Source organism: Alosa pseudoharengus, unplaced genomic scaffold (assembly GCF_046254945.1).
Source record: "Alosa pseudoharengus isolate Yale_2024_CS ecotype anadromous, Long Island Sound unplaced genomic scaffold, YU_APseudo_1.1 YU_APseudo_1.1_scf_3, whole genome shotgun sequence".
Lineage (NCBI taxonomy): Eukaryota > Metazoa > Chordata > Actinopteri > Clupeiformes > Clupeidae > Alosa > Alosa pseudoharengus.
Genome location: NW_027468718.1, coordinates 9,610,770 through 9,623,244, shown reverse-complemented (window position 1 = coordinate 9,623,244; position 12,475 = coordinate 9,610,770). Strand labels below are relative to the sequence as shown.

The 12,475-nt window shown below is 39.5% G+C and overlaps 1 protein-coding gene across 1 annotated transcript in view; it reads right to left on the bottom strand.

The window, feature by feature from the left end:
* LOC143099816 (fibronectin-like) overlaps positions 1–12,475 on the bottom strand; it is an 88,630-nt gene that overhangs the window by 61,530 nt on the left and 14,625 nt on the right. The window contains exons 3-6 of the mRNA XM_076262734.1: positions 3,508–3,612; positions 3,327–3,410; positions 402–717; positions 253–292 (exon numbers count right to left, since the gene is read on the bottom strand). Coding sequence (XP_076118849.1) covers positions 253–292; positions 402–717; positions 3,327–3,410; positions 3,508–3,612 — 545 coding nt within the window. The remainder of the gene's footprint in view (positions 1–252; positions 293–401; positions 718–3,326; positions 3,411–3,507; positions 3,613–12,475) is intronic.

Genomic DNA, 12,475 nt, shown 5'->3' with positions numbered 1-12,475 from the left:
ATCCGCTGTCTTGGTTTGTATAGAAATGAATATTAAGTGACACATACACGTAAGAGGTTGGACATACGTGACGGTTGGTAATATGTGACGTTCCTATATGATGATCATCAACCTTTTCTATTAATGCAAAACTTCAATAGTTTCTGTGGGATTATTGATCTTCCGCTATAATGAATGCAAAGCATGATTGTGGTAAGGGTGGAGATGCATGAATAAGACAATATGCTTTGTTGAATTGATACTTATGCTCACCTGTCTTCTTTTCCATCTCTGTTTTGTTAATTTGTATTTGCTAAGGAAACAAGAGTGCATGAGTTATGTGGAGTTATGTGGCCATCTTTCTTTATTACATGTTCTTTTTGATGTCACATGATGACAATGTACATGACAAAAACACCAACTTGATTTTCTCCCAGTTCTGTTATGTCGTGTCCAGTGTGTTCAACTGCCATGCACAGTACACATATTGCAGTCTGGTCAGTCCTGCAGTACAGCTCCAGTTCTCTGTTGTGTCGTGAGCACAGCCTCTGTTCCAGATCTTCAGTGACCTCCACCAGCTTGTGTCTCTGCAGTGCTGGGGCTGTGTAGTGCGGCTTAATATGAATTCCACAGAAGGAGGCCATGCAGGTCAGGCAGGACTTGAAACCCCTTTTTGGGCAAACAGCACAGAGGACATCCCCAGGTTCTGTTGTGGGTTGACCGTGAGCACTAGAATCACTGTAAAATGTAATTTGTTGACTTTACTTAAAAAAAAGTTAGGAAACCGATTGTCTTAAAATGTTCAAGTAAGCTTTACTTAAACTGTTTGGTCAACTTAACTAGCTAAAATGTTGCCAGAATGCCACAGTCTCAGTTCACATATTCTTAGAGATCACATATCAATCCTTATTGAAATTTAATCTTAAAATAAAACACATACCGGTAACTAAGTGACAGTGACACTAACTTTTCAACTATTAGTCAGTCCCTCCAGGATTTTGCGAGGATTTTTTGAGATTTGTGCGACCTAAAATGCCTGATTTTGCAACAACTTTTCCAAAAAATTGCGATGTAAGCTGCTGTGTTTTTAGCCGTTTGTTGCGAAGAAATTGCGGGAGGAAGTGAAAATTCCAAAAATAGCAGTATACCTTTTTGTAGAACTGTCCAAAAAAAGACAGCCACCCCCTAAAAAGATGGCATCATGTCATATGTTTCAATACATTCATATATTTTGGAATTCATATTAAGTTCATTTCTTTTTAATAATTAACATTCTGTGACCTGCATAATTACTAATAACCAACTAAATATCTAGTAATTTCATATTTATTTTTAAACTATTAGGCTACACTTATCTTTAATGTCATTACATTGGTGGTGTGTAAGTCTAATTGACTGCCTGCCACTTTAAGGACGTGAGAGTGGACTGGAAGGCTTGCATCTTACTGTGTTCGACTAGGAGTGGAAATAACTTTTTGCATAGTGCATTATTATATGTGGATGCAATTCAGGTTTTCCATTTCATTAGTTAAAAAAAATGTTAAAAAAATTACTTGAAATCATTCTTGGATCATAGAAGAGGTAAATGTCTTACAATGTTATTATTTTCTATGATTATTTTCTAAGCACTGGGTGCCCAACTTTGTGACACCTCCATATGGGCAGGTTAATACTAATTGAGAAAGTAATCAATTTTGTTTTGAACCCAGAAAGAAGGTGTATCAACTTCTAAAATGTACTTAATATTTCAATAATGGACTTCTCCTTAATGGTCATCCTGACAATACTCTGAAAACTTACACAGTAATTTTGCCCACCAGTTGATCTACTGTACCTTGTACAGTACACATCCCATGAAGGCACAATAAACAGTTAGGAGAAAAACAAACAAGAAACAAGAAAAAAGCATTTACCCACAATCCCTAGAAGTAACTCACCAACATGACTCATGGCCTTATAGCACAAACTTCAACATTTCAAGTATAGTTTACTTGATTTAAATGAGCATGTTATACTTTTCCACCTCAAAATGAAATGACACTCATTTTAGGCAAGTAATCTCAACAAAAGCCAAAAACTAAACATTCTAAGTAAGGGTAGCTGTTCTGTTTTACAGTGGGTGTGTGTGTGTGTGTGTGTGTGTGTGTGTGTGTATATATATATATTTATATATATTAGGGCTGTCAATCGATTAAAAAATGTAATCGAATTAACTACATACTCTGTGATTAATTAATCTAAATTAATTGCATATATAATTTTTGCTGTGAAAGTATTTTAAATATTTAAATTCAAACGTTATCCAAAAACAAATAAATAAATTAATAATAATTTCATACCTCTCCTTGCTTTCATTGTAGACTATGTGTGCAACTTTACCAAACAGTATAGAAGTAAACCCCCTCTCCTTGCCCCGCTCTCTCTCGCGCTCCCTCCCTCTCCTGCTCAATGAACACGCGCGACTTAAATAAAACATTCACAATCGTGAAAGCAAGGACGCATAGATGACTAGCTAAATTACTATTAAATCCGCTTAGCATCATTAGCATGCTGCACATATTTGTTTAAAACTCTTGCATTGAAGTTGACTGATCATCTCAATACCAACGTTTCCCAAAAGGGCCTGTCCCAAGGAGAACAAGTATTACCTTGAAACTTAAACACACATGGGGAAACTGAACAGTCCAATCAGTAGACTATGATAGGCTAAGCTATGCTACTTTCTTTACAATATTTCCAGGCTTCAACCAGACAGCTGAATTAAAGAGGTAGAGTTGTAATAAAAAATAGTAGGCCAAGGCTATAGGCTAGTCTGCATAAAGTGTGCTGTCATAAATATCAGTCATTCAGAAAAATATTTTTATATCAGGATATAAAATAATAGATATATTATATTGTAATCCTCTGGTGTTCTAAGGGAGGCTATTAAAATGTTAGGCCTATTTAATAAAATGTCTAGCCCCCCCCCCCCCCCCAAAAAAAAAAGGGGGAAAAAAGAAAAATCGAGATTTGTATCGAACCGTGGGTCAAAAATCGTGATACAGACCGAATCGTATGGTTGGTGTATCGTTACAGCCCTAATATATATGTGTGTGTGTGTGTGTGTGTGTGTGTGTGTATGTATATGTATCTACCACATTTAAGTATGGAGATACTATATCCTTAACAGAACAACTTTATTCTATGCCCACCAACTTAATCATTACTACGTAGGATATGTTTTTTTTTTATCGATATAGAAAAGTGTATAGAAAAGTCACAGAGCACATTAGCTCTGAAATCTGTATACCTTTACAATAAACATCATTCTGGGTATTTGTACATGAAACAAGTCAAAATGAACATACTTAGAAGAAGCAGGAGTGGAATCCTCTGACAGTTCACATGCCGAAGACCTACTGCTCAAAGAGTCTGGTTTATCCAATTCAATCCTAGTGACACATCAAAGATAAAAAATAAATGAAATAAAATTAATCAGTGTAAAATAAATACTCAAGCAAATTATTATACTAGGTATCATATGGATACCTGGTGTCTTTATGTCCTCCAGTATAATTCATAGGGGGATCCATTGACTGTTCACTCTTCATGGAGTTTACACTGGGCACTGGTGAGTGTCTGCCATGATGACTGCTGGAGTATCAAATAAGTCAATAGGCTGCATCATTTCACAGAACATAACCACAGAATGGCACATATCAATATGCTATAATAATGCAAATGCTGCAAATACTGTCACTTTAAACCATGGTTGGGACCAAGTCACTGTTTGGCAAGTCACAAGTAAGTCCCAAGTCTTAGCAGTCAAGTCCAAGTCAAGTCCCAAGTAAAGACAGAGAAGGGCAAGTCAAGTCCAAGTCCAAGTCACATCAAAGCCAAGTCGAGTCCAAGTCCAAGTCCCAATCTTTTTCAAGTCCTGAACAAGTCATCAGGTACTCTTCACTCAATAAAGCTATTATTAGACTATCGATCATAATTTTAACACATCAATCTAATCTACAGTATTTTTTTATGAATACAGATTAAAATATGTTCAATGTTTCTGTCTTGAAATCTTTTACGATATATGCATGCGCATACCTGTGTAATATAGGCCTACGCATGTGCATACCTGTACAAAACGGATAGCTACATGACACTCAGCACAGCTGCAAAAATATATATAGTTTTCCCAAATTGCGGCATCCACTGCAAGGATGAGTAATAATTTGACTGATGGCATTTCACTGCGCTAGGCCAGATTTGCCTGTAAACAATTTATTAGGCTGTCTGCCAGTGGTGACTCAAGGGAAGCCAAGGTCAACACTTTTATATTATTTAAATGATAATGACGACACAGTAATTTTGTTTTAAATTATTAATTTCTTAAGAAATACTACACATTTGATGCTGTTTAACTCATTTGTAAATGGTGCATTGTCACTTTAAGCCCATTGTAATGTGTGCTACTGTCCACACGTTCTGATCTTTTTTTACCAGCTCCATTCAAATATAGCCTGTGGCTAGTGCACAAACAGCTTACATTCCTTTGGAAATAGAAGCATGTAATGACATGATGCTTGCTAGACATTTTCTGTTTGCAATTAAAAGTGAAATATGAGCCTGGTAGCCAGTGCTTCATGTAAACTAATTATTGAAGACTTCAAGACTCACCAGTTCCATTACACAAAGGCAAAGACAACTCTTCATATTCTTGTCCATTTTCCAAATCACAGTGAGTGCAGCCTATATATCAAAGTGCCCTGGCTCTCAACAGGGACGTCACTAGGGTTGAAAGACACCGGGGACTTAGCCCCCAGTGTTATAATGTGCGGGCAAAAAAAAAAATCATCACACCTTAAAAGGGATTCAGTGAATTGGTAGCTACCCTTTGAGGCCTAGGCTATTGTCAGTGCAATTTTACTATTATGCTCATTGGGCCAAGACAGTATAGGTTACCCATATATGGGAAAGTATGATGTGTAATAATATATAATAACCCCCCCCCCCCCCCTCCCTACTTGTTACAAAGTGGAAAATTATATGCTAAATGGTTACATAACTGACAGAGAAAGGGAGTGCAAAGGTGAGATGTTCTCAGTTAAGAGAAGTGAAACCTGACTAAAAGAGAACACTGACTAGACTTGTACTAAAATACTCTCTTGAGCCATCACTGTCTGGATGTGAATGTTGCAGAATACCATAAAATTCTAAAAGCAGATGTACAGATTGAGAAATTATGCACTGCCTTCTCTGCCCGTCCTTCCTGTCCTGTAGCATTTGATCATTTGATCAGTGTTTTTTTTAAGTTGAAAGGGTAGTGCTTAACTAGCTACTACAAACTACTGTTAACTTATATAATCATTCAACAATTGCACCCTAGACTACCGTAAAACTCCAAATAATAGCCCGGGCTTTTATTTTCCCAAATCGCCAAATGGCACCGGCTAGTATTAGAGACAGGCGTCTATATGAGACAGGCCTTTAATTCCCTTTACACAAAACTTTTCCTCTGCAAAGATGGAAAATATTATCGAATTAATTATTTCAAACACACTGAATGTCTACCTATATGACTAGGCTATCTGATGACAATTACGGATCATCATTCATTTAGTGTTGAGATGTTGTTCATTGAGTGAGATACAGTAAGATCCAAATAGCGGGATAGCCAGAACAGATTAAACACATTTTAATTAAACGTAATCTACAAAGAGATCGTATCACACTGAAAGCTCATATTTTGTCACTAGCAAATAGCCTATATCGGTCCTTTGTCAAATACAGTTGCATTATCAGCCCTGACCAAAACCGTTCAGGAATTATTTATGCAAAAGTGGAACGTGCCTAATGTTTCATTCTCCCTCCTTTTCGGCACGAATGAAACAGCATGAGAGAGCATGAACCATATTGTTTCCCCCGTTTTGTATTTGCCAAATTTGACAACAGTCTACATTCAAAGCCTACTTCCAGGCGCGCGGGAACATATTTTTGACCAGGGGTGCTGAATAACAAAATAATCATGGATGTCCGACGATTTCTCCCCCAGCATATGATTCGAATTTAAACAGCTAAATACGCCATTTCACCGCCGTGTATCGAGTAGGTCTAAGAGTGAGAAGTTTTATAATGCCTTGGGCAGCCACATTCCACTGCAACTATGCGCAGCACTTGCCACTCCGACTCATCAATAAAAACTGTGCGCGCACACACCAGTCCCATAGAAGCGCACTTGACTTTACATCATTAACCTATTTCAGTAGGTTATATAGCCAGAGAATATCCGTAGACGGGCTCTGATATAGCCTAGTCTAAGGTAAATTCCTTTTCTGACTTCTTTCTCTTTATCGCCATGGCTTTTAGAATAAAAATAGGCCTAACGTTCGCGAACCGTTCTGGTTTTGTTGCCAGCATAAAAACAAGCTTACCATCGGCCTATCCGCAAATTTTAAACACAAGGGATGAATTTAACGATGACGAAGTCGGACATATGGCATAGCCTAGTTCATATTGGAAAAAAAGTTACACAATTTGGAACTCTAGCTTTTCCCCACCGCAGTCTTTTAATGCCATCTAATCATAACGTGCGCAGTCTGCGCCATACTTAAGCCCAAATCACACCCAAGATTCGCAACGAGATGAGCAGCAACTCGATGCAACATTCTAAAACCTTGCAACTGTGACCAGACATGTTAATGCTTTGCGACGGCTTGTAACGACGTGCTGTTTTCTGTAACGGTTTTGTGTCATTGTGAATCTTTAAACAGACGATATGACGGGTTTTAGAAGATTAAATACAACCCGAAACTAAAAAACAGACCAGGCCTCTACTGGAGACCGGCCTTTAACCCAAACCTGTAGCCACGCCAGGCGTTTAAAATAGACAGGCGTCTCTTAGGGACTCGGCGATTATTTGAAGTTTTACGGTAAGCTATGAACCTTTTTAACCAGATAAGTCATACATTAGTCCTTTGAGGATAGGCTATATTCAGTGCAATTTTACTATTAGCTCTGTGGTCATTGTAAGGGCCAGCTATTATGCTAAGATATCGTTTTCAATACAGTGGCTTCCCATATCTATGAAAGTATGATGTGATCATACTTGCATATGTTATGTCAGCCTATATGTCAAGGAAAAATACTTTGTGTCTCATGATTGTTACATTCATGTCAACTGAAACATGATAGTAGACATAGCTATCTATTCAAAACAAAAGCACAGTTGATGCTTGTGGATGCCATGATCAGCTTTTGATTCTTTGATATGGAAACCAAGTTAATTATTTTGGGCTATAACATTAGAATTTCAGCTCAAAGTTGGATACCATGTAGAAATGTGCTGCAATTTCAAAACTCAGGAACGGCCTACTGTAGGCCTGGAGAAGAATGCTTAAAGGAACACGCCACCCAATGTCAGTAGTAATATATGTTCTTACCTTAACTTTCACGAGTTGAATCATACCTCTCCCGTGTCGGTACGTGCACTCAAACGCTCTGGTGCGCGGCTGGACTGTGTTAGCATGTTGCTATGCTAGCGGGCTTTGCCGTAACTAAGCGTAGAAGTAATAAAAAACATCCACGTTTTCCCGACTTAAATACAGTTGCAAGAGTAGTTGATAGAAATGCTACGGCCACGCAACATGAAATGTGGTGATTTTCCAAGCGAATAAACAGGAGAACTACAATGTGTGGCGCAATAGCACTTGGGAGTACTTCGACCTAGCGTAGTAGTATTGTTAACACCTAATTGTAGATCCTATCCACCACAGAGTTTAGAATCCATGCTGGATCGACCCTCAGCCTCTCCCTCCCCTCTGAGCGAGAGAGAGGCACACACACTAGAGATGCGCTGATGGGCTATTATTTCAACCATAACTGCATAGCAAAACTTATCATCCACCAGCCATCCATCAGCACCAAAGTTTTTTGACCAATTTTCGAAACGGCACCCGCCCACCATCCGCTGGTTGTTTTAATGTAGGCTATATGGGTGATGCAGCGCTGCTGATGTGAGGCTAGAAAGCCCTTGCCTGTTCTAGAAAGACTGATCCAATGCAGCAAATATATTAAAAGGCTAAAGTCGTACATTGGCTATGTTGTAGCCTATCCCCAGAATATCAGCAGCAAACTCAGTCTCTGTCTCGCAAAACAGTCTCCAAATAAAACGCACATCGGCCTGTTGCTTATTCTGCCAGCTTGTGACAATATATCGTCCAAAATGCTTGATTGCATTGCATTCTCCACATTTTTAGCTAAATTTTCATGTACCACATCAGCATTTTTGTTTTGTGAATATTTTTGTAAATTGCTTTAAAATGAATTGCGCTGTCTGTCTGAAAAAGACGCGCTCGTGCAGTCAAAATGAATGGGAGTCTTCAGAACAGGCTTGTCAGTCACCCTGACATAACAGTGTGTAAAGTAGCCTATAATGTGAATGACTTGTTATTTTATCAAGGATTTCTTTCTTTTTGCAAAAAATAAAGTACAATAGGCATTAATTAGTAGGCCAGGAGCATGTTGAAATTATGTGGCAAATTGCGTTTTTTATGACAATGATACAATTGTAAAAGGACGTGACCGAAGCTGAGGCAAGCCAGGCAATAGGCCTATAGGCCCGACGGTAATTGTAAAGCAATTTACAAAAGATTCACTGAACAAAAATGCTGATGTGGTACATGAAAATTTAGCTAAAAATGTGGAGAATGCAATGCAATCAAGCATTTTGGACGATATATTGTCACAAGCTGGCAGAATAGGCAACAGGCCGATGTGCGTTTTATTTGGAGACTGTTTTGCGAGACAGAGACTGAGTTTGCTGCTGATATTCTGGGGATAGTCTACAACATAGCCAATGTACGACTTTAGCCTTTTAACCCATTCGCGCTGGATGCTGCATGACGCAACATTGACCCTCCCGCTAGATGCTGCGTAGCGCAACATTGACCCTCCCGCTGGATGCTGCGTAGCGCAGCATGCTTTTTATTTCATGTTTCTAGGTGCTACAGAGGCTTAGATATTCAATTTTGGTAGACGTTGACAATTTTTAGTATGTTTTCAGAAAACCCTCAGGAAATAAGGTTATTTAGTCTAGAATGCCATAGGATTCTATAGGCGTTTTTAGCAGGCATTTTAGGAGTAAATGGGTTAATATATTTGCTGCATTGGATCAGTCTTTCTAGAACAGGCAAGGGCTTTCTAGCCTCACGTCAGCAGCGCTGCATCACCCATATAGCCTACATTAAAACAACCAGCGGATGGTGGGCGGGTGCCGTTTCGAAAATTGGTCAAAAAACTTTGGTGCTGATGGATGGCTGATGGATGATAAGTTTTGCTATGCAGTTATGGTTGAAACTAGATGTACCGCAGAGCGGTACAAAATATGACCGCCGCCCAGTCCAGCACATTTTTTCCACAAAAAGAAATCACGCTGAAAGGCCTATATGATTCTAACTGTCTCACTAAATTGCATTATCCACACTCAATTCTCACTGGTATCTGCTAGACAACAAACATGATTAGTTCATAGATTTCACATGTAAAATTCATTTTATACAACCCCACCTCCATCTTGCCTGTTCATAATTCTGAGAAATTCTTGATTGTTTGTGTTATGTTTATGTTATGTGTGTGGGTGTGTGTATGTGTGAGTGTGTGTGTGTGTGTGTGTGCGTGCTTGTGTGTGTGCCTGCGTATGTGCCTGTGCATGGAAGCGTCTACTGTGTGAGTATATGTCATACGTATGATTACTGTGAATGTGTGTGTGTGCGTGTGGGTGTGTGTATGTGTGAGTGTGTGTGTGTGTGTGTGTGCGTGCTTGTGTGTGTGCCTGCGTATGTGCCTGTGCATGGAAGCGTCTACTGTGTGAGTATATGTCATACGTATGATTACTGTGAATGTGTGTGTGTGCGTGTGTATCTGTTTGTGCACATGTGTGCACATGAAATGGGTTAACATGACCCCTGGAGGCAAATATACGGAAAAAAAATGGTCATCCTAGGCCCTACAGTTCTCAAGATATTCACAGAGAACTGTGTCTGGCCTACCCTCCTTTCGGGGGGTCCAGTCCAGCGGGGGGGCTACAGATCAAAACGAAAAATGACGGTTCCATGCTATCCATGTGGGGGTACATGCCCACCAAGTTTTGTGTACCCCGGTCTTTCAGTGTCCCGGGAATCCTTGTTGGTGTACGTCACTAAATGTACACATAAATTATTTTATTGTAAGGCCCCCCATGAACGAAAGTACACAAAACTTGGCATGCATTCGGAGGGTGTCATAATGATCCTACACTTTCAATTTCGTGCAGTTTTGACCATGTCAGCCAGAGATATTGTGATGAAAACACCTAAATTTTTGCTTTTTCATTTTTAACTAGGTGGCGCTATACATGAAATAAGTGGTAATGGGATGGGTTGACATGGCCCCTTGAGATCGATCAACATACAAAAAAAAGGTGGACCTCCTAGGCCCTACGGTTCTCGAGATATTCACAGAAAACTGTCTCCGGCCACCTACAGGCCAATTGGTGTATAGTAACATAAATTAATTTATTGTGTGGCCCCCCATGAACGGAATTCCACGAAACTTGGCGTGCATTCAGAGGGTGTCATAATGATCCTACACTTCCAATTTCGTGCAGTTTTGACTATGTTAGGTCACAGATACCTGCGACTACAACACCTCATTTTTACTTTTTTGTGTTTAACTAGGTGGCGCTATACATGAAATGAGTGGTTATGGAATGGGTTGACATGGCCCCTTGAGATCAACTTACAAAAAAAAATGGTCCTCCTAAACCTTACGGTTCTCGAGATATTCACAGAAAACTGTGTCTGCCCTACCCTCCTTTCGGGGGGTGCAGTCCAGCGGGGGGGCTACAGATCAAAACGAAAAACGATGGTTCCATGCTATCCATATGGGGTTACATGCCCACCAAGTTTCGTCTACCCCGGTCTTTCAGTGTCCCGGGACTCATTGACGGAAATTTGGACATGCGAAAAAGAAAGAAAAAAAAAAAAAAAAAAATCTGACTAAACCTATATGACCGCCGCTTCGCTGCGCGGCGGTCATAATAATAGCCCATCAGTGCATCTCTAGTGTGTGTGCCTCTCTCTCGCTCAGAGGGGAGGGAGAGGCTGAGGGTCGATCCAGCATGGATTCTAAACTCTGTGGTGGATAGGATCTACAATTAGGTGTTAACCAGTGTTGGGAGTAATGCGTTACAAAAGTAATGTAATTACTGTAATATATTGCTGTTTGCGGTAACGCGGTAATGTAAGGCATTACAAAAAATAAATTGGGTAATATTTACTCGGTACAAACTTCAGTAACGCGCGTTACAATGCAGTTTAACCCAAAATTAAGCGCTTGTTTTGTTTTGATACATATTCGCAAACACCACGCCAGAACAACAGAGGAGAAAAAATCTGCGCAAAATAGTAGAACGTTATCTCCTGATACTGGTTGAATATGACTGTGGCTGCAGCAGACTCGCAGGCGGACTCTATTTGCGGGATGGACATAAGCCTACGCTCATTATTTTCAGCTTGTCAGAGACAAGGCTATGAAGAACATAATAGTTAGTGCACTTTGTGTGCGAAACCGAAATATCTCTCAGCTCGCGAAATAGCACAAGTAAATTAATGAAACATCTAAAGTAGTGCCACGCTAATCTTTTTGATTCTTGATAAAACACAAACTATGCTGTTGTGCATGTCAGCTTTGTGTTGTGAACTTGAATTGAAGAGAATAAAGGGATAGAAATGCAGAAAAAGATTGTGTAGCCTGGCAGTGCCACCGCTCCCACCACGCGCATCACGCACTTTGCGCTGGGCACCAAAGGACAGAGGGGGCACCCAAATGTAACCAATGAATAGTAGCTTTACTGCAAACTGCGTTTCACTCTTCATCAATAACGTTTACAATGTCAAAATGCACTAACACGATGTTACATGCAAGTTTGATACCTTTTGGGTTCTCTCAATTACCACGTAGTACTAGAATTGGTGGGTCTTCAATCATTCGTTTTCCAAGCATTTAGGCTACATGAAGCACATGATATGCTGAGTCAGCTGAAACGCATTCCATTCAGATAGCTAGGTGGATACCAGGCTCATAATTCACTTGTATTCGCAAAACGAAATGTGAAGCAACATGTCATTGCATACTTCCATTTCCAAAGCAATGAAGGTTGCTTAAAACAACTTAACATTGTGCATATTATTGTTAATATTGTGCTATCAATGTAACTCAAACAAATAAGGCTTGTAAACAAGAGCTAGCAAAAGGGCATTATGACAACGTAAAGATCGATCAATGCTCTTAAAGTGACAGTGCACCATTTATAAGTAAAACAGCATTTCTTCAGAAATTAATGTTTAAAAATACACAGTAATGGTCTGTAAATAATAGGCCTTTTATTTTACTTTAGGTGTTTGAGTTATCATTTAAATGTCACTCACTCAAAGCCACTCACATAGGGCACCGAAATGGCCAGCAGGCCACCATCTTGACATGT